The following is a 21,590-nucleotide window of genomic DNA, read 5'->3' on the forward strand; positions in this document are numbered from 1 at the left end:
ATAAAAGGGAAAACTAACAATTAAAAAGTTTAATGGACACATTAAACCCTGGCTTTTGATCTTCTTGACCCAGGTGCCTCCTCCCAGAACAGCTCTCCTGCCTCCAGTACCCCAAATTCCCCTGCAACAACCCAGCATATGAGGCCCAGCTCCCTGCATGGACTGTCCCCAAAACTACACCGCCAATATCGTTCAGCCCGCTGCAAGTCTGCTGGCAACATTCCTTTGTCTCCGCTGGCTCATACCCCATCCCCAACTCAATCCTCACCACCTCCTTTGCCTGGACACACAATCGGAAGCTCCAACACCACACAAACCTTTCCTGCCAAACTACACTCGTCCCCGCCGATCATAAGGCCTAGACCCAAGAGCGCAGAGCCACCCAGATCACCGCTACTCAAAAGAGTGCAGTCAGCAGAGAAACTTGGGTCACCGCTTTCATCTTCATCTGAAAAGAAAGGTGGGATTGGAATGATGAGAAAGCACAGTTTGGAGGTTGGACATTCGGATTATAGAAAGGATGGTTTCCACTGTGAGCTTGGCCTGCAGAGTTTGGTGGAAATAGAGGGTGAGAATCTGGCATCTGCCCCAACAACTTCTCCTTCACCCACACAACCGACCCCGTCACCGCCTGAAACGGGCGTTCTGAAGCCTGTCAGGAAACTGGGCCGGCAGGAGTCACCTTTGAGTAGAGATGCCTTGCTTGCTGGGAGAGAAAGGGATAGAGACAAGGAGAGGATTGGCGAACCAAGTCAAGCTAGTGAGGCTAAATCAGGGGTGGTCAAAGAGACACTTCCTCCTGGTGGCATTACTCCACCTGGTAGTAAAAAATCTCCAAGTGTTGAAACATCTCAGCGTCCCCCTTTCACTCTACAGGAAAGTTGCCTAGCCAAACCCCAAACTTGGCAGCCTCCATTGACCAAATCTTCTCCAGTAGCATCAGAGTCAAAGTATAGTGTAGTTGCCTCCATTCCATCACCCCTGGCCACAGCGTCTTCCCCGTCCACTAAAACTACAGATCCAAGTTTCATCATGGAAGCAGGGAATAATGACAAAGGAAGTCTTACAAAGATTCCCCAAAACCAGGCACAAGGAACCACTAAGCCTTCATGCTCTGTGAGTACATCAGGTGTTATCAGCAAAGACATGTTGGAAAAAGATGGGGGAAAGGATACTGGGAAGAAAGAAGTGAAAACAGATGTTGGGAAGACTTCAACTTTAGTCAAACCAAGCATACCATGTAGTGCTCCTGGGAGGACAACAAGCACAGAGGTAACCAAAGCAAGTAAGGGATCTGATGACGGAGAGGGTCTCAAAAAGGGCGTATTAGATCCCTATACCAGAACTTTAGATGTCAGGGTGAGAACTGCCTTAGCTCCATCCAAAGGGGTTGTCCCATCCCACCCACCCCAGGCGCAGTGCTCTGTTTTGGGAAAGCTTCGTCAGGACAAGTCCCTGGCTCCGGTCAGCTGCTACCGTGGAACATTTGATTGGGAGGACAAATGTCTCTTGGAGATTGTTGAGGAACACTCTCCATCTCCTACTCCTTCTCCAACTGGAGTGCCTCCTGATCTGCCCAAATCTCAACCTCAGTCTCCCGGGGAAAGATCTGGAATGGCTCCACAGTTGACAAGCACAGGGAAATCTATAGGGCTTGTTAAAGAGGGGCCAAAGGCCAAAGAGTTGGAGGTCACCCAGGCTTGTGCACCAGGAAGATTTGAGTCTGCTTCTGGGAGTAGACCAAGCTCCAAAGGATTCAGTCAGAGTCCAACTATCACCTCTCCACAGGTGAAGACTGTCGTTACTCCTAAGAATGGCTCTTGATCTTGTGCTTTTTGGAAAGATAGATGCCTTTAATGGGGGTTTAGCAGAATTCAATGTTTTCAGGCACTTAGACATTTAGTGGACATTCCAACCAGTGAAAACAAGTGACTAAATCATATTATGCTGAACAAAGGACAATAACTCCAAGGTTATTTTAAAGGCTGTTATTTATTGTACATGCAGAGCTGTGTCAGACAATTATGATAGATGTATTATACAAGAATGTGTGTTGGGTGTTTGTGTTTGTGAGAAGGTGAATGGGTGCATGTTTCGTGGTGCTTATGCAACAAGGTAAAACAAAAACAAAAAAACAAGCGCAAAGTGCATTAACAGATCAAACAATGCTGAATACTGTGAACACCAAAACAATGTTCCTACGTTTTCTAAGGTGACCAGTCACATGATTTCCTTAAAACACAAAAACTGAAAAGGTAATATCATATCAAGTTTTTGGCGTAGACAGAACGTCATCAAGGACACATTGCGTTGAAAGCTGTTTCATAGCTTGTACCTGATTCAGGAGTTTTGTATATCCATTAGCAGCTAGCGCATACTACTTAAGCCACGTGGGGGATGTTTGCTAAACTGTAGATTCATTCCCCTTATAAAATTCACACTTAACCAATTCTTTGATTATACTGAATTACAAATGCTGAATGCTGAAATTGTTGACATTTTATTGATGTGTTATTTTAATTTTAAACCAAGGTTTGCATAAGCATTCAGTCTTCAATTTAATATTTGCCGAGCCATCTTTTTCGGCAATGATAGCTTGATGCCTTCTGAGGTAAATATCAATGTTCCTTTATGGCAAGTCAGTGCATTCAGCAGCCATGCAAGTATAGCTTTCATCTACTTTAATATCGTAAATTTAGCTTCTTTAGCTAAATTTAGCTATTTTTGTCAAATCAAACAAAAATGTATTCTATCTGGCCCAGATAAAAAGACAAGATTGCAACGTGACAGTAGTTAAAATAGTTGATCTGATTGTAGATGTTCATGCTAATGGCCATTATAGTGCATCCTGCAGCAACAAAGAATGCAATGCATATTTTTCAGCATTATGGATTGTGGTCACACAATGTATAAAATAATGTGTGCAGGATGTATTTCCATATAGATATTTTTTATAGTATATCACAATTTGGCGGCAGGTACATTAGGCTGCTGTCACTTTAAGATTGATGCACGGATCCATTATACTGTTACACATGCGTTTTCTTTCTCAACTCTTTACATTCACTTAAAATATAACTGACTGTTTAAGTGAATACTACGTTACACGCCACTGCTGAAATCCACCAGAATTTGTCTGGTTGGCGTGGTAATGTCAAGCCCAGCTTGCAATGCATTGTCAAGCAGGCACCTCTACATTTGCATACTTGCCTAGAGTATGTTTCAAGCCTCACAGTTTTTCTGTAAGTATCCAGCCGCTGTTTAAAGACTGATTTAATTCGTTCTCACATGTAGGTCAGTGTTATGCACAGCTCTTGACTCAAACTAGAACATTTTTACTCTATTTTGTGCTACTGAATAGTCCTTGAAAGTGATTGTTGACCTCACACTCAAGTGTCAGATGCGCTACCCGAATAATAATTCTTAAGCTGTGGGGTTCCTCATCTGTTTAAACCAAGAGGACATGGTTTGGCAGGTTAGCATGGAGCAGTTAGCCTACTAGTAGATGTCATAACTACACCATATGGCTGCAAAGAGAGCATCTTTCTACATTGACAGCAATTCAGAAGTAGCCATATATTGAAATGAATGCTAATACGTTTTGTAAATCAGTAAAATTAGAGAATTTGGTTAAGGGTCTGAACGTGTAAGGCACTGGATATGTTTATAGTGCAGTGACTATTCAAAACAAAACCATAAACTAGGAACCTTAAGTTTTGAAGTGATTACGCATTTCACAATGTTAGATGACATCCTTCATGAGTCATAACAGGTCCTGATTTGAGAGACTGTTGGATCAGCACATTTATGATGGTTGTAGGAATGTGCAGAGCGAAAGAGGATTGTATGGTAAAAAATATTCTATAGTTAGTCAAGCATCAATACATGTCACTGTTGTCATGGCAACCCGGTGTACCCTGCCATTTGTGATCTGAATGTTGTTCACTACATGCAAAGAAGATATCAGTAAACATTTGTTTCTAATTTTTCAGCATATGCAAAACATAAATGTTTGTAGGGATGCGACTGATGTTTTTTTTGCATCGTTTGTTCTTTTTCCATTTCTAAAGGCTCCGAGACATCATCACTTGAATGCTAGGAAACAGTTGTGGAGATGAACAATGGTTTTACTATAGTAACCATACTTTACTACAGTAACCATAGTGTATCTATAGTAATACTACTAATACTACTATGGTTTTAGTAGTAAAACATGGTAAAGTATTGGTATAAAATAATAACTAAATGGTATAAATTGCATTTGTCTCAGTATTATCAAGTAAAGCTAATTATACATGTTTAGAAGAAGACTGAAACATTTTTTGTGCATTCAAAAGAATCAACTGCTTTTAAGCATTTCCTGTCATATCTTAGGTTTTGACACTTTAGTTAAATTGTAGAACATAAGGACATTGTTATTTTTGGTTTATCATTTAATTCATGTATTTATTAATGTAACACAAATGTATCCTATGATGAGGACCATTTGAGGTATGGCAGAAATAGACCTTATTTGGAGCAGCGCCATGACAGGTATGAAAGCGAGGCTGTGAGGGATAAACTTACTGTGTTTTCAGTTATGTCTGCTGTAAAAAGCTCCTAAATCACTTATAATTTTCCACAGCTCATGTCCAGGTTTTAGTCTACTGAAATTTCTTGGTAAGAATGTTTTGCAGTGTTTCGTAACCAGAACAATTATATAGACTAATTATATAGAACAAAAATATAGCTGCAAGCGCTTTAAGGCCTTTAAGGGGACTAGTTCGCGAAAGTAGGTTTTTGAAATAATGTCCAATATTTAACGAACGATTTGATTGACATGCGGCGGTCATATAGGCAAAGTTGCTCAGAATGAGGAGTTCTACCATAAGGTAAAGTTTCGTTCTGATCGGCCTCCGTTAACCATGTCTGAGCTGCTCAAACTTCATTGGCCGATGGCGGCTGTGTTTTTCAAGATATGCAAATGTCCTCATAAACAATCTCGGCACCTTGGACAAAGACCGCATGCCAGTTTTCAAGTCAATCGGGGTGCGTTTCACAAAAGCATCGTTAGCCAAATTATGATAGCAATTTCCATTGAACTCTAATTGGTAGCGACAGAACTTGCGACCATAGTTTGCTTTGGGAAACTCACCCCAGTCTGATTGTTGCGTAGCTACAAGTTTTTTTAAAACAGCACCACCAAGTGGCCAGTCGTTGTGTCCTTTTTCACGTGACCACAGACCGAGCCCCTACAGGTGTACCGAATTTGGTGTAATTATCTAATTCCGTTCAAGAGGGTTAGCCGTTTTTCGATAATTATTGATATTCAGAGAATCTTTCTGCACTGGTTTGGTTCTGATCGGGTGAAAAATGGTGGCTGTAGCGCCACCATCTGGCCGATTGGGCCGAGTTTTGATGACGTTGTAGACGGGGTGGGTACTATCATCCCTAAGTCACTACCACTTTTGGTTTGGTCTGCCCGATCAATTTTAGGGAAGAATGCTGATCCTTGCAAATTATAACAATTACAATAGTGTTTCAGCACTACTAGCTCAAACCCCTAATAATAACAGTACAACCCACTGAATAGATGCATGTCTATCCCTCACAGCCTCGCTTTCATTCCCACTAAAAATCAAAGATGGCGCTGCTGTGAATAAGGTCTATAGATTGGGTTATTCTGCCATCTGATGGCTAACAGGGACACTGTCACTATTTTACACCTTATATTTAAATGGTGGTATTAGGAGTAGGAGTAGGAGCAATCAGTGACAAGACCAAGAGTGCTTTATTTATTTGTATTTCATACTGTAGCATGAAAATGCCTTTGGATAGACATTCAGATATCTATTAATCCTTCCGTAAATGTATTCTGACGCTGTTTATCGCTCAAGCAGCTCTTTCATTTCAGAAATCTTTTGCTGTTTCATATCTGGTTTTGGTGTTAGTGAAGATTTCTTTGTATCTATTAAAAGCATAATAGGTTTATTTATTGTATTATACAGAAACTCAACACAGAGAGTTATATGGATATATCAGTGAAATGGAGAAGTGATGATGACATATGCATAAAATAATGTAAAGATTTTGGGTGAATGTGTTAATATATCTAATGTTATGTTTGTAACAATCCAAAAAACAATCCAAAAAAACGTACGTTGCCGTTCTTGTCATGTTCATCCCTTTCCCATGCATGACTTTTCAGTTGTGGTTAAAGATGTCTAACACTTCACTGGCCTGAATGTTTCCACTTTATACCATGTGACTGTTATTGAATACGAGAGGAACCAACTAATGTTTTATAATGTTCACAGTTAAACCCTGTCTTATTCGCTTTTGAATGATTTGATTTCCACTGCAGAATATCACAAAGTGAACTGAAAAACAAGAATCCACACATATTTAAAGTATGTCGTCCACTCGTATGTCAAAATGTATTCTTAAGTGCTTGTGTTTGTTTGAGAAATTTCAGTTTTTTAATGTAATTTCCTACAAGATGTGATCTTTTGAGAATGCACTTTATTTCATGTCGGATATAGTTATTTTATACGTTGCTTTAATGAACTGTCCACAATTCTGTACAATACTGTACAAAGAGGAAAATAAAGACATAAACATATTCTGTTCTAATGTAAATGTCCTGTAGGAGAAATGAAGAGAATCGTGTATGTGTGGCATTTTGGACAGGTTGCGTTGAAACGAATCTGTAATTTATTCTATTTATTTGGTTCTGTACATCACTTTCACTTAATGCAGATGTCCATTAACTGAGGTGCAGTGTGTGTAGTCAATTAATAAAGATGTATTGTATAAAATTACATGCTTCTTTTATTTGCTTTAGAGAATAATACTAAACTCACACAGGAAAGTTCATCAAGGCATTGCTCGATTTTTTTGTTCAAGTCAACATAGACCTTTGGTCACTGAGCCTTTGTCCTCCTTTATCACAGTATGAGTAACGAATTATTAGTTAACAGTACTAAAACTGACCTTTTGCAAATACAAAAACCGGCTGTTATCATACTGAGTGATGCAGAACACAATGATGATGCTATTAGTGCTCTGCAAGCAGAATTTACTCTAATGTAAACAAAGCATAACTCTACATGACCCTTTACTGTTTTTTTTTACTATGAACTTTGTCAGAGGGAAGCTTACGTAATCCTTCACAGTACAACAAAATTACATCAGCACAAAACAGAATTTAGAGTATGTTTTTATTGAACATTCAAGAGGATTTTAATGGAAAAATCCAGATCTTAAATGGACTTTTTCTTTCTTTACATGAATAACCAAATAAAAAGGTTAACAATTTACCATATGTATGTATCATAACAAACAAAGGATTGATTTATTTCTTACATATTTCTAAAAATTACTTTAAGACTGTAGAGTAGGCTAGCGTATACAGACATGAAATCAATGAGAACTGATCTAATTAATTTATAACAGTTTTACCAACTGCATAATTTCTTTCCTTTTGATACTCCGAACTGTTTTAATTTATTCATATGGTATGTACATATTTTATTCAAACAAATAAATAAATAATTCAGAATTCATTGACTACAGTTTCTCGTACGTGTCTATCGTCCAATCATCAAACGGCAACTGTCAAACCTGGCCAATCACGTCGCCTGGTGGGCGGAGCGAGGGTGTGTATCCGCAATGACAACAGGAAGTGGTTGCATACTGGTTTAATCGCTCGTTGATTTATACACTATTCATCTCTCAGCTGACAGTTCGACCGACGTGTATGATTGTATAGAAGCAGGAACTCATGACTGCGGCTTTAATCGATACTCGCCGAGATTACGGCTCCTGAGAAGGCCTGAGCTCGGTCTCACAGCGCCTGTCCTTGCCAGACATCCAGACGAGCGTTCGTGCAGCTGGACGCCGTCGACTATTTATAGGAAAAGTCGGAAAAATACCCGGAACATCAAACATGCCGGGTCTAACGTGAAGGTAACCCGGCCAAGCTTTCAAATGTTTAGTCTGGCTGTTTAAAATGACTTCTGGAGTGCATACATTTCAAGATACGTGATATCTGTCTTCATACTTAATTTTTTTATATTTCACACAAACACCGGAATCAGGCTGCCTTATTTGTGCATTTTAATGGTGTTAAAATCTGAATCGTGACTGGCATTCGGCGATTACTTGGTAAAAAATAAAAAAACCGAATTAATTATTTCCAACGAAATTATTGTACATTCAGCCAAACTGGATTTTCCTCTTTGGCTGTGTTCAAAATTAAATACTAGCGTACTTCATACTGCATTATGTGCACTAACTTATATACTGTATTCTACAACGCTATGTATTATTAGGCAGCATGTGACACAAAACGTTTCAAACATTAGTATGCTAAAATGCTTGTCAGGTGACTTCAATAAGCTGCAGTCTAGTTGTACTTTTTTGTACACTTTTGGCAGCCAAAAAATGGTTGATGATGTTTATAGTAGGTCAAGCGCATTGCATTGTGGGAAACGGTGTAATCAGTTGTATATTACACATTTTGACATGTAATGAATGATGCAAGTATTCTGCGCATAAATAAAATGCAAGTACACTGTTTACATACTGCATACTGCAGTAATAGTATTATTTTATGAATGTAGTATGGTAGTATGCTAAATGCATTGTGATGACCTTTTTTTGCTGAGCACTCAGTGGTCACATGTCTTACAATTCACATGTGTCCACTTTCTCCAAGCAGTCTAGCGCTCTAGAATGAAGTGGAATTTTTTTAGAATTTGCATTATTGTGCAATGACGATGTCTCTCATTCTGAAATGATGACGTTGCCTCATTTCCCACCGTTATACTGTAAGCTCAAGCTTCTTTGAGAAAACAAGGAAAAGGGAAGTCACATTCCTTTTTGTAAAGTGTGCTTGAACTCTTGTGTCCTCAGTCAGGTCTCATGTGACAGACTCGTTTCCCACACAGCTTGTTTTGTGTTTGTGTAACACACAGGTGGAATGTCTTCTAGTTTGAATAGTGTCTATTGTGACGTCACATCGCAGTCAGCAATTAAAGTTGCACGACTTCAAAAGTGACAGTAAAGACATTTATATAGTGCAACAATAGATTTCTATTTCAAATAAATGCTGTTCCTTTCAATGTTCTATTCATTAAAGAATCCTGAAAAATGAATAAAAAATATGAAGCAGCACAACTGTTTTCACATTGGTAATAATCAGAAATGTTTCTTGAGCAGCAAATCATCATATTAGAATGATTTCTGAAGGATCATGTGACACTGAAGACTGGAGTAATGATGCTGAAAATTCAGCTTTGCATCACAGGAATAAATTACATTTTCAAATATATTCACATAGAAAACAGCTCTTTTAAATTGTAATAATTTTTCACAGTATTACTGTTTTTACTGTGTTTTTAATCAAATAAATGTGGCCATGCTGAGCATAAGAGATCTATTTCAAAAACAAAAGAATCGACCCTACATTTTTTAACGGTAGTGTGTACGTCAATTTTTCTATTTGCAGTCAGCTCTAAAATAGGTTATAAATTGCTTTGTGTGACTGCAATCTCTAACAAAAGTCCTTATCAACATCCAGTACATGGTACTTTAGAATATCATTGTATTACCATGGTATGAATGCTTAAAAAACCATGCAATCTCAATGATAATATTTCCTTGAAACCCTGGTCGTTTTTTTTTATTAAATTTTTTATTAACTAGTGTTAATGTGTGTTAGATGATCAAGGTCATTAATGCACAATTAAATATCCATTATCGGCTGATATCAATACATTAAAAAAAAATCTGTTAACTGATGTGGTACAGATATATTTTGCATTCCTTGTATTTAACCATATTTTTTTTCATACTACTTAGCATCAATATACATAGGCATCACTGATTATGTGAGTGTGAGCGTCACGTTAATGTTTCTGATGTCAGAAATCAGATCTCAGAATGAGACATTTCCGCAGCTTAGTTTCAGTAAATGCTTTTTTTTGGACTAGAGAAGGTTTTGAGTTCTGAAAAATACCGCGTGATGTCATAGCACACCTGCTCTGTTTCAAAAGCTCAAGCAACTATTGATTCCTCACGATATTAAAAATATACCAAGATTTTAAGGAACCCCTCATATCATGTTTTCTCTTACTTTCACTGTCTTTTCAGGCTGACGTTCTTCTGTAATGCTGCTGTATCCAGCCTGAACCATGAACTCCGTGTCTCCCAGTGGCGTTCAGTACATGGTGGGCGCTGGAGCTCATGATGACAGGCCCTCGGCCCAGTCCCGACACCACAACGGCCACGGGCCAGTGCCTGACGCCATCAGGGAAGAGCCCGATGAAGTGGATCGCCTGAAAGCCAAGTTCATTTCGGCCTGGAACAACGTCAAATATGGTTGGTTTTCATGTATTGAGAACTGGTTTCTATGACTGACACAAAATAATGACACAAATGGTTGTTCCTTTTTTTCCTGGGCCATTTTTGAAGTCAGATGTTCAAAACTGGCCACATCTAATATCATTGACTGTATCTCAGTAAGTTCCTTTCTTCATTTTCCCAGGCTGGACCGTGAAATCTAAAACTACCTTCAACAAGACCTCCCCTCTGTTCCTCCTGGGTCAGTCCTATCTGTTCAATAGTGAAGGTGAGTAAACACTTGCACACTTGTCACTGTAAAGCTGCTTTGAAACAATCTGTATTGTAAAAAGCACTATATACACTGAACAAAATGATAAACACAACACTTTTGTTTTTGCCCCCATTTTTATGAGCTGAACTCAAAGATCTAAGACTTTTTCTATGTACACAAAAGGCCTATTTCTCTCAAATATTGTTCACAAATCTGTCCAAGTCTGGGTTAGTGAGCACTTCTCCTTTGTCGAGATAATCCATCCACCTCACAGGTGTGGCATATCAAGATACTGATTTAGACAGCATGATTATTGCACAGGTGTGCCTTAGGCTGGCCACAATAAAATGTGCAGTTTATAATTATAATTTATAATTTTGTTCAGTGTAAATAAAGGTGACTTTACTTGACTTGAGCTTGAATTAACACTTACACAACAATGATTAAAAGAATGTGATTGTGTTGTACTGAGATGCCGTCTCGTTCCCAGACGAGGTGGAGCGTTTCCGGCAGGTGTTTGTGTCGTGCGTGTGGCTCACCTACAGGAGGGAGTTTCCTCAGCTGGAGGGATCGAGTCTGACCACAGACTGTGGCTGGGGCTGTATGCTGCGCAGTGGACAGATGCTGCTGGCACAGGGGTTACTGCTGCACCTCCTGCCCACAGGTCTCAGCTGCTTTCACATTTGTTGATTTGCATGTGAATTAAATACAGGAAGTAAAGCAGTAGCACTTTATTTTACAGTCCTGTTTTGCTTGTACACACCGGCCTGGTTTCACAGACAGGGTATAGATTAAGCCAGGATTGGGCCTTAGTTTAATTAGGACATTTAAGCAGCTTTTATAAACATGTCTTAGAAAAAAACATCACTGGTGTGCATCTTGAGCCAAATAATGGCACTGACATATTTTAAGATATATCAGTGCAAGTTGCTTTCAGTCAAAACAGCTCAAACATGCATTTTAGTCTGAGACTAGCTTACGCCTTGCCTGTGAAACCGGGGGATTATGTACTTATTGTAGTAATTACAATAACTGAGTAATAATTAGGTAATAGCTCTAATAGAACCTAATCTGAACCCATGTAGTTACCTTAAATTACTCAGTATTAAGTAGATTGATGGTGGACTTACTGTAAAATAAAGTGCAACCAATAAAGCAATTCATTAATGATGCAAAGAGTGTTCAAAACTTCCTTACTTTGCTTAAATGTATATAATTACTTTTATTAACCATACATAATCACAACAAATATAGTCTGTTAGTGTATAAAAATTTTTGTGAAAGAAGTCTCTTGCTCACCAAGACTGCATTTATTTGATCACAAATACAGTAATATTTTGAAATATTATTACAATTTCAAAGAACTGTGTTCTGTTTGAATATATTTTAAAATGTAATTTATTTCTGTGATCAAAGCTGAATTTTCAGCATCATTACTCCTGTCTTCAGTGTCACATGAGCCTTCAAAAATCAAGCTAATATGCTAATTTGATACTCAAGAAATATTTCTGATTATTAGCAATGTTAAAAACAGTGCTGCTTCATATTTTTTGTGGAAACCATGATGCATTTTATTTCAGGAATCTTTGATGAATAGAAGAACAACATTTATTTGAAATAGAAATCTTTAGTAACATTATAAATGCCTTCACTGTCACTTTTGATCAATTTAATGCATCCTTGCAGAATAAAAGTATTAATTTCTTTAAAAAAAAAATCTTACTGACCCCAAACTTTTGAACGGCAATATAACTGCGTACATACTTCTCTCTATATCCCAGACTGGAGGTGGTTGGACTGTCATCCGCTGTCAGACGTTGATTTTGAGGTGCTGAAGCCCCGCTCTCCTTCCCGCCCGACTGGCATGTCCCTGCCTTCCTTTAGTTCTTCCTGGACCAGCCCCATTTCCCAGCGGGACCCCGGCTCTGGCAGTGCTGAGGGTCACAGACGGACCCCTGAGCAATGCCCTGCAGCCAGACATGACCCTCAGGTGGAGGCGTTACACAGGAAGGTGGTGTCTTGGTTTGGGGACCATCCCTCGGCTCCGTTTGGAGTCCACCAGCTGGTGGAGCTGGGAAAGGAGTCCGGGAAGAGGGCAGGGGACTGGTACGGCCCATCCGTAGTGGCACATATGCTGAGGTGAGAGGAGAACAAACGAACATCAGTGTACATTGAACTGAACTGTGTGACTTATGGCTTATTTAATGTCTTTTCTTCTACCAGAAAAGCAGTGGCTAGAACCCCAGTGTTTCACAGCCTTGCTGTATACGTGGCTCAGGACTGCACGGGTGCGTCTTGTGCATCATGTGATCATTTGACAAAAACAGTTAGTGAAACTGGAACTTTATGTTTAGCTCATACTTCTGCTTCTCTGTGTGTGCTGCAGTGTATAAAGGAGATGTCATGGGGTTGTGTGAATCGCCCCTCACACAAGAGCGGTCCGAGTCGGGCGGCACGGGATGGAAATCAGTCATCATTCTAGTGCCAGTGCGGCTCGGAGGAGAATCCTTAAACCCCTCCTACATTGAGTGTGTTAAGGTACATGTACTGCACATGAATTAACGGGGAAAAAAAAGAATTTGTTTGAAAATAAAAATATAGCTAAATTATGAAAGCTTGTTTCCGCCACTGGGTAATTTTTTATTTTTTTATTACAATTCTGAGTTTATCTCTTAATTCAGACTTTTTTATTTATTTATGTAAACTCAGAATTGCAAGATATAAACTAGCATTTCTAAGAAAAAAAGTCCGAATTATGAGATAAAAAGACACAATTACCTTTTTTATTTTGTAATTCCGTGGCGGAAAAAAAAGAATTGTGAGATGGAAACTTGCAATACCCTTTTTTTTTTTTTACTTAATTATATTTATTTATTTTATTCCATGGTGTAAACAAGCTTTCGTTGCTTTCAAGCTTTCATTTAAGAAAGCGTTTTCATTTTCAAGCTTTTGATTTAACACTTTGCAAACTGGGCAAAATAATTTTTATTTTATATTTAATATAATATAACTTTTTGAATTACTTAAATGAATGGCCTCATGTTGATATTTGTTTTAAATAAACAATCTCTCCTTTTCTAGAACATTCTCAAGTTAAACTGCTGTATAGGTATTATTGGAGGGAAACCCAAGCATTCTCTGTTTTTTATTGGCTTTCAAGGTATGTGTCTATTAAGAACTATGTTTTGATTGGTTACCGTGTTGCTGTCTGCTCTCTGATTGGCTGCTCTCTGTCTTCCAGATGACCAGCTATTGTATCTAGACCCACACTACTGTCAGCCGGTGGTGGACGTCACCCAAGGCAACTTCTCTCTGGAGGTGAGACCGAAAGCAACCCTCTTAATTTGTACAGAAAAAAACAAAACATTATAATATTTATAATTGCAAAGTCTTGTATGAAGCTGAAGTCTCTCGTTTCTCTCGTAGTCTTTTCACTGTAACTCACCCAGGAAGATGAACTTCAGTCGTATGGATCCCAGCTGTACCATCGGGTTCTACGCACAGACGAAGAAAGACTTTGAGTCGTTGTGCTCAGCGGTCAGTGAAGTGAGTGTCTTGTTTGAATCCGTAACACTAGAAGTAATTGTTGTGATCCAAGTAGGTAAACATCCTTTGCTTCTGGTGCGTAGAGTCAAAAAAAGTCAATGCAACAAAGGAGTTGCTAAAGGTGTGCTGAAGGTGAAGATGAGCACTGAAGAAAGCAGTGTGCTGAACACGTTTGCTCGTGCTCGTCTCTCCTTTAATTCACTTACACTTTGCACTTTTTTGCACTAGTATGCACTTTATAAAATAAAATATTTTTGCTAGACTTTCTCAAGTTTCTAGAATTCCCCTCAAATTTAAGATATCAGGGCAAAAATGCCCCTGTATGATTTTTTTTGTCTCATATTTGTATCATGATATAGTTAAGCATTTTCACACAAGTGACGTTTTTCTCCCGAATAGCACGAGTGCAAATGTAATTTTTATTTTATAAAACAGTTCAATAAATAAGAATATTGTGTTAAATTTTAGACACAATATTGTTTGCTTATGCTAAATTTTTCCAATATTACCTATAAAGCCAGAGCAGAACTGTTGTGAGTCTCTGAGCAACACACAGCGGTGTTTCGTTTCTGAATGAATCCGCGTTTTGAGCGAATCAATCGGGTGAACCAGTGATTCAATGGTCCATTCATAAAGAGAGCCATTTACGAATGAATCAGCCGTTTGAACGAATCCAATGAATGAATGAATAAGTCATGACTTACTCATTTAAACATTTACCGCCACCTACTACTATCATAAAAATTATACAAATAAAAAAAAACATATAAAAAAATAACGCATTAAAGGTATAATTCACCCAAAAATGAAAATTCTGTCATCATCTGCCTTAAAGTTTATGTGTGATAAATTCTATGTTGAATAAAAAACATTTCTAAAGCTACTTTTTGCAATGTCTATTTGATGCTTTTACAATAATGCACAATAATGACTTTAAATTATCTTTTGGGGGTAATTTCTTAGACGAATTTGATGTGCAATTATTTGCGATTAATTAGATTAATCGTGTAATTCGATTAAAATCTGACATCGCTTGGCAGCCCTAATAATTATATATGTAAATATTTAGAATTTTTTACATGTATTTACTATATTAATTTAAATATAGTATAATAAAAACTATGAAATAGGCATAATTACATGCAACTAACCCTAAACCACACACTACTCCTACTATACTAAAGTCCTCCTGTAGTCAATAATTTTATCCCTTAAAACTCATCTTTGATCACCAAAATTACATATTTAAACGTTCTTGAAAAAAAATTATTCATCCCTTAAAATATCTTGATTGTAACTCTACACCCTTGCCTCATTTAGTATACGCGGTTCTATGAATATGCAAATGAGCCCCGCCTCCACTCACTCACTCACTCCAGCTCAGAGATCCACTGACGATCACACTTTGACCTGATTGGTTACAAGGTAGTGTGTGACGTCAGAAACACCAGCGATTTCAAACCGTGTTTTTGAGACTGTCTTTGGTTCACTGCAGTTTAAAAGGGGAAATACTCAGCAATGGTGTCGACTTATGAATTTACACATGGTTTGTCTTAAAGGGGTCATATGATGGTTCTAAAAAGAACATTATTTTGTGTATTTGGTTTAATGCAATGTGTTTAAGTGGTTTTAGTTTAAAAAAAGTCATTATTTTACACAAACCGTACATTATTGTTGCTCCTCTGTGCCCCGCCTTTCTGAAATACGTCGATTTTTACAAAGCTCATCGTTCTGAAAAGCGCGGTGTGCTCTGATTGGCCAGCGATCCAGTGCATTGTGATTGGCCCGAATACCCTTACCATATTTGGAACATCAGGGGAGAACACTATGTAAACATAAAACCATGTCTGCATTTGTGATCGTAGAAACGACAAACAAGCGCTACTCTGTACTGCTCAAAACTCGCCTTTGAATAGTCAGCAGCAACATCTTAAAATATGAAAACATACTTACAGGATGTGTGAGTCAGAAGCGCCAGACTGAACTTGCAAAGATGGAATTGCCCCACTTTTTAGAATCAGCCTTGTACTCTTGCAGGTTCTGGAAACAGTCCTCTGAAAAATGCGCAGCACACAGTTGGATATATTTTGGTTGTACTGTTCTGGAACAGTGTTGTAAATAAAGCTTAAGCACTGTTTTCTAATTGTGTCCTCTTTTGGAAGGCCAAACAAAGTAGTTTGGCTTTCACAACGAAAAACAAAGCGTCTCCACGACCATGGCGGCGCCGGCGGCAACAATAATACAGCGAGAATAATAAGTTACGCCCAGAGTACGAATTACCCCACCATAATTGGGGGGTACTGCTCCTTCACTTCTTCTGACCATCATGGTCCACTACCATATCAATCCCCACCGTGATCGCCAAGTGCAACATGTGTTGTGCAACACACATACAAGGTCTAAACATGCGACAAACTGATAATCAGTAGGCTACAGAATATCTCATTGTTATTATATATCCAAAAGAGAACTGTTTTGATCAACTCCCAAAAGTTAGAAGTTAAGTGCACTGAAATACCATTCTAATTACTAGTAAAAGTAATACCTTTACAAGAAGCCTATGGCCTATTTCAGGGTTTTTCCTGGCTCTAAATGAGGCAGAGGTGGTCAAATCATAATAATGTATTTTCATCATATAGCCTAATGTGTTTCCCACATTTTTTTGTTGGTGGATCTTGGTATCTCTAGGGGGGTCTGGGGGGGCAAGAAAAATGTGTACATTTTAAAGATAAATTCATTAATCTGGTGCACTTTGAGTCACCCGAATCCACTATTAAAAATAAATAATCCACCCACAAACCGCCTATATTTAGATATCTGCATCTGATCATCACATTACAATTATTCAAATTCTTAGTGTTAAGCTTGATAATATGGTAACATATCACACTGAAGTAGGCTGTCAAAGTAGGCATCAAAGTTTTTCTTTTGGCAAAATTACATTTCCTTAATAGCCTAAACAGAGGCTTTACTCCCTTCAAACTTAAATTGTCAATGTTTCATTACATCACTGTTTGAAAACACTCAGAATAATTTTTTGTACCTTTATAAAGGGCATTTTCCCCTAATTTTATTAAATGTATGCTCCATCTTTCATTTCAAATTCTTAAATTTGATAAATATATTCAATTAAAATAATTAGACACTAGGCTGTTACCAATCAAATTAAATCATTTACATTGAAAAATTATAACTGTATTAAATTAGATTATTTTAAATATTTTTTAATATACAAATAAGGAATGTTGAAAAGAATGATACTTTATGAAACTAGCGTTTTGTCATTCAACGTTGACACTTGCTTGAGAAGTTGAAGTCGTTCTCTATCTCCGTTGCTTGTAGCCACGGTGGTTAAAAATGGTATGGTCCACAATAGGGGTGTCTGAAATCGCTTTACATTAAAATATTCCTACAGTGAAAATAGGAGTTGACTTGTATTGTAACTGTAATTATATTTTTTCACAATATCAGAAAAATTATCTGACCCCCCCAAAACTGATATTTCTGTCCCTTTCTGTCCCTGTAATTCGAACTACGCCTTCTTTCTTTGCGTATACATTTGGCCGTTGTTATGAAACTCTGTCCCCACACACTGATGTCGATTTGTGGGGGGCGTGTTTGAATGAAGCGTTTTAGGAAAGTGTGGCTGAGCCTTAACTTTTATAAAGAATATCTCTTTAGGTTTGAGACTTTTAGATCATATAAATGCATAAACGGCTAACATAACACACTAAAGAAAAAGGAAAACAAGAAATCGCATCATATGACCCCTTTAAAGCATATTAAAAACATTACATAGACATATAAACAACATTTAAAGGCTTGATTTTCACCACAGAGGGACTTTAAATACTATCACTCAGTACTTAATTGTATAATCACACTGTAACAGGGACATATTAAATAAAGGGTTACACTTTATTTGAAGGTGTCATTGTTACAGTGTAATATATATTTAAAGGTATAGCGGAGGATGTTTTACTTCCTGGTGGGTAGTCTAAACTATTGGTCCTCCTAATTGTCAATCATTCTGGTTAATCAATCAAACTTTTCAAAAAGTGGAGAGGGCGGGTCTTATCTAAAATTTGGAAAGATCCTCCGCTATACCTTTAAGTACTGAGTGATATTAAGCAACTACATGTACTAACTATAGGATTAGGATTTGGTTGAGGGTTAATTTGCATAATTTACTGTTATTACTATGTTAATTACATGTAACATATGTAACAAGGACACTGTAAAATAAAGTGTTACCAAATAAAGTGTAACCATATTTGTTGTTCTTTTCAGGCTTTGTCGTCATCTAAAGAGAAGTATCCCATCTTTACATTTGTGGAGGGCATGGGACAGAACTATGGACTGGAGGGGCAGAGCGCGGGCGCCATGGACGGTCCTGCAAACATTTTCTCATGCAACAGAACGAGCAGGAACAATAAGAGAGGAAGCACAGATGAGTTTGTGCTCCTGTGAGGAGCGTGTGGCATGTGACACAGACTGCACTGAACCTCATGAAACAGCTGTTCCTCACGTTTGTACACTGATAAATATAAGATTGAGAATCTCTGTCTAGGTCATATTTCAAAACTAAGAAATTATGGTTTTAATTAGGAAAATGTTGCGTATTTTTAAAATTATTTTCATGAGAGTTAAACTCATTTTCCACCTATTTATCATTACCGTAATGCCAAAAAAAACCTCATTCTCTGTAATGTGATGTAAAAAAGCTACATTATTTAGCCTTTATGCTAAGTTTTAGTAAAAAAAAAAAGATGATTTTAATTCACTGCATTACAGTATAAGCATGCTTTGCATTATGGTAATGAAAATTGTGAGAGGAAAAATGCTTTAATTATCAGTGTAAAAATGTAATAATTCTAAAAATACAGTTTATTTTCTTTATGCATACTATAATTTTGGGGTGACACCTACATTTCTTTGGTAAATGATCTATACATTATAAATGATTCATGAATGGATGAGGAGCATTCTCTATCAGCTCAATTTTCAACCGATTCGGGTCTCATACACACTAAGGTTTTACTTCCTCCTGTTTGTCTCACACACTGCACACATGATCCTGCTGTTGTGTCGCTCTTTATGAAGGTAAACGGGTACTCTAAGTGTTTTTCTCTGAGACTGTGCTCTATAACAGGATAGCACTGGAGGGATTATGGGTAATTTTGACATTGAGAAAACCTCCTGGTTGCTGTGTGGTATGTCTGGTTTTCTAAGTCGTGTATATTGTAAATCTCTCAGCTGTGTTTGAACTGAGTGTGTTTTTGTTTTAAGTCGTTGTGCTGCGTTTGTCGTCAGTTTACAGCTTTCTCTTATTTAATTGTAGATTTTATGGGGAATCACAGCCGTAGTACCTCCTCAAGCTCTGGGAGACTGTGTGGCATTTGAGTTTGATGCTGGAAGCTGTCTGAATATTTGATGTCTGATTTGCTTTCGCTTATTCAGGTCAACCAAATTAGCTGTTACTGTCCGTTCTTATTTAAGCTGTTAATTTTATTTTTACAACTTGTATTTTTGATCATAGTTCTGTCTGAGGATGCACCGGATGAAGCTGAACTGCTGTCACTGTTAGTGTTTGAACAATCATTTTTGAATAATAATAGATATTTAATTTGTCTTTTTTTTTTTTTTTTTTGGGATTCTCTCTCTCCTGAACATACATGCTCTGAAGGACCAGTGGACGAGAGGGTGATTTGTCTCTGTGTGGATTTTATTTTTTGTTTTTTCAGAATTGGAAGATGGAAACTATGAATTAAAAGTAAGAGAGAAGTAAATTGCTTATAATTCTATAATTGCCCAACTGAGTATCTGTCCTTAAAATAACTTCAGGTATTTTTTTAAACAACATTGTTTGAACTGAGTTGTCTATTTTGATCAATTATTGTGCATTTTTATCTATTTTTATGCATCCATTGAACTGGAGAGCTACTGGCCTGCTTGCTTTTGAGGTTTCGGTGTAATTTTAGCTAAAGTCCGTCAAAATTAGAACAAAGAAAAATTATGAAATTGTTTTTTGTTTTTTTCTGACTTGTCATCTGCAATGAGTCCTTCCCCAGTTGTCTGTTCTGAAAGATCATGGAGAGAAGGGGGAAAAAAATAAAATGCAACAGACCATATTTAGTTACCCTGTAAACCAGAAGTTGGCAGAACTCAAAAAAATTGAGGTAATCAGTTACATAAACATTTATAAGTTAAAAGATTCAAAGTTTAAGTGAGCAGAACTTGCAGATTTCTATCGTGTGCTCATACATTTTAATTGCTCTGAACATTAAATATTTGAGTAGACGTTTAACTTAAAATTATCATGTAATCTTAATTTAAGTGCTTTTAGTAGTGGAAGTTGGCTAGTTTTAACTAGCTAATTCAATAAATGCTGATTTGTTCATTTGTTGCACAATGCTTTGATAGTATCGGCATAGCAATTGCTGAATGAGTGTGGCTGTACAGAACATTAAACATATACCTGTTCTCAAACTCAGCTCATGCTTCACTCGTCAACATGATGGCAAAAAAAAAAAACGTAACGCAAATTTCTTCTAAATTAGCATAGAAAAACATTAAGCACTACTAAATCTCCCACTTAAAATTAATCTTGGACAAAAAATAATAATTAAATAACACTTAATGTTAGCATTTACTCTCCCTTTTGAGTGTCATGGTTTCAAAGCATTCTGGTAAAAGAAAAATCCCAGTGCAGTTTCAGTTAAATTTAATTTTGTCTAAATAAAAAGAAACAAGTTCATAAAAAACTTAAAACAATTAAACAATTCATTTTTTAAAATGTGTCAGTTTTGTGAATTTAAAAGAAAAAGAAAGTATTTTAAAAGTTCTAAATACTCGAAAGTTAATTTGATCAAACTAATTTGTTCAAATTTAAGTTGTCTACTCAAACCAATTATTTTGAGCAATAGGGTTTACAGTGGCAAAGAAAAATATTTATAATCATTTTGCACCTATACAGTTCATGTGAATATTAATAAATCCAAATTTTTAATTTTAAAGTCCCCCTGTAGTCAATAATTGTATCCCTTAAAACTCATCTTTGATCACCAAAATTACATATTTAAACTTTTTTCCTTCTCATTTAGTATACACGGTTCTATGATTATGCAATTAGCCCCGCCTCCACTCACTCACACCAGGTTGACCTGATTGGTTACAAGGTAGTTTGTGACATCAGAAAAACCAGCGATTTCAAACTGCGTTTTTGAGACTTTATTTGATTCACTGCAGTTTTAAGAACAGAAATACTCAGCAATGGTGTTGGCTTATGAATTTACACATGGTTTTTCTTAAATCATATTAAAATACCACAAAGACATACAAACAACATTAAAAGCTTAATTTTCACCACAGGGGGACTTTAAGGATTTTTTTAAAATAGATATTTTAGTTGCTGAATTGCAAAAAAAAAAATCTGGGTTTTGAAATA

General features: G+C 37.1%; 2 protein-coding genes and 1 long non-coding RNA gene across 5 annotated transcripts in view; all 3 read left to right on the forward strand.

The window, feature by feature from the left end:
* The window catches only part of mast1a (microtubule associated serine/threonine kinase 1a), a 59,947-nt gene extending 53,147 nt beyond the window's left edge, over positions 1 to 6,800 (forward strand). For all 3 annotated transcript variants that reach the window (XM_082164190.1, XM_082164191.1, XM_082164192.1), the window contains exon 27: positions 74 to 6,800. In XM_082164190.1, the coding sequence (XP_082020316.1) occupies positions 74 to 1,824 (1,751 nt within the window). In that variant the 3' untranslated portion in view covers positions 1,825 to 6,800. The remainder of the gene's footprint in view (positions 1 to 73) is intronic.
* An 836-nt stretch (positions 6,801 to 7,636) lies between these two features.
* On the forward strand, positions 7,637 to 21,557 carry atg4da (autophagy related 4D, cysteine peptidase a). Its single transcript, XM_082164233.1, has 11 exons — positions 7,637 to 7,947; positions 10,135 to 10,362; positions 10,529 to 10,612; positions 11,088 to 11,261; positions 12,379 to 12,736; positions 12,821 to 12,885; positions 12,984 to 13,135; positions 13,679 to 13,757; positions 13,839 to 13,915; positions 14,024 to 14,143; positions 18,434 to 21,557. Exons 2-11 carry the CDS (start codon positions 10,176 to 10,178, stop codon positions 18,611 to 18,613), a joined length of 1,476 nt encoding a protein of 491 aa, XP_082020359.1. The 5' UTR covers positions 7,637 to 7,947; positions 10,135 to 10,175; the 3' UTR covers positions 18,614 to 21,557.
* Positions 14,150 to 18,425, forward strand: LOC309494827. The gene is made up of 3 exons (XR_014204440.1): positions 14,150 to 15,775; positions 15,965 to 18,104; positions 18,258 to 18,425. It is a non-coding gene; the product is annotated as an uncharacterized lncRNA (long non-coding RNA).
* Positions 21,558 to 21,590: the final 33 nt, after the last annotated feature.

Source organism: Leuciscus leuciscus, assembly GCF_965113295.1.
Source record: "Leuciscus leuciscus genome assembly, chromosome: 3".
Classification (NCBI taxonomy): domain Eukaryota; kingdom Metazoa; phylum Chordata; class Actinopteri; order Cypriniformes; family Leuciscidae; genus Leuciscus; species Leuciscus leuciscus.

Bases quoted from the DNA above. Each gene is read 5' to 3' on its own strand.
- atg4da (XM_082164233.1), top strand. From the start codon at position 10,176: ATGAACTCCGTGTCTCCCAGTGGCGTTCAGTACATGGTGGGCGCTGGA. The intron at 10,613-11,087 runs GTGAGTAAACAC...TCTCGTTCCCAG, and splicing joins CTATCTGTTCAATAGTGAAG to ACGAGGTGGAGCGTTTCCGG. The intron at 13,916-14,023 runs GTGAGACCGAAA...TTTCTCTCGTAG, and splicing joins AAGGCAACTTCTCTCTGGAG to TCTTTTCACTGTAACTCACC.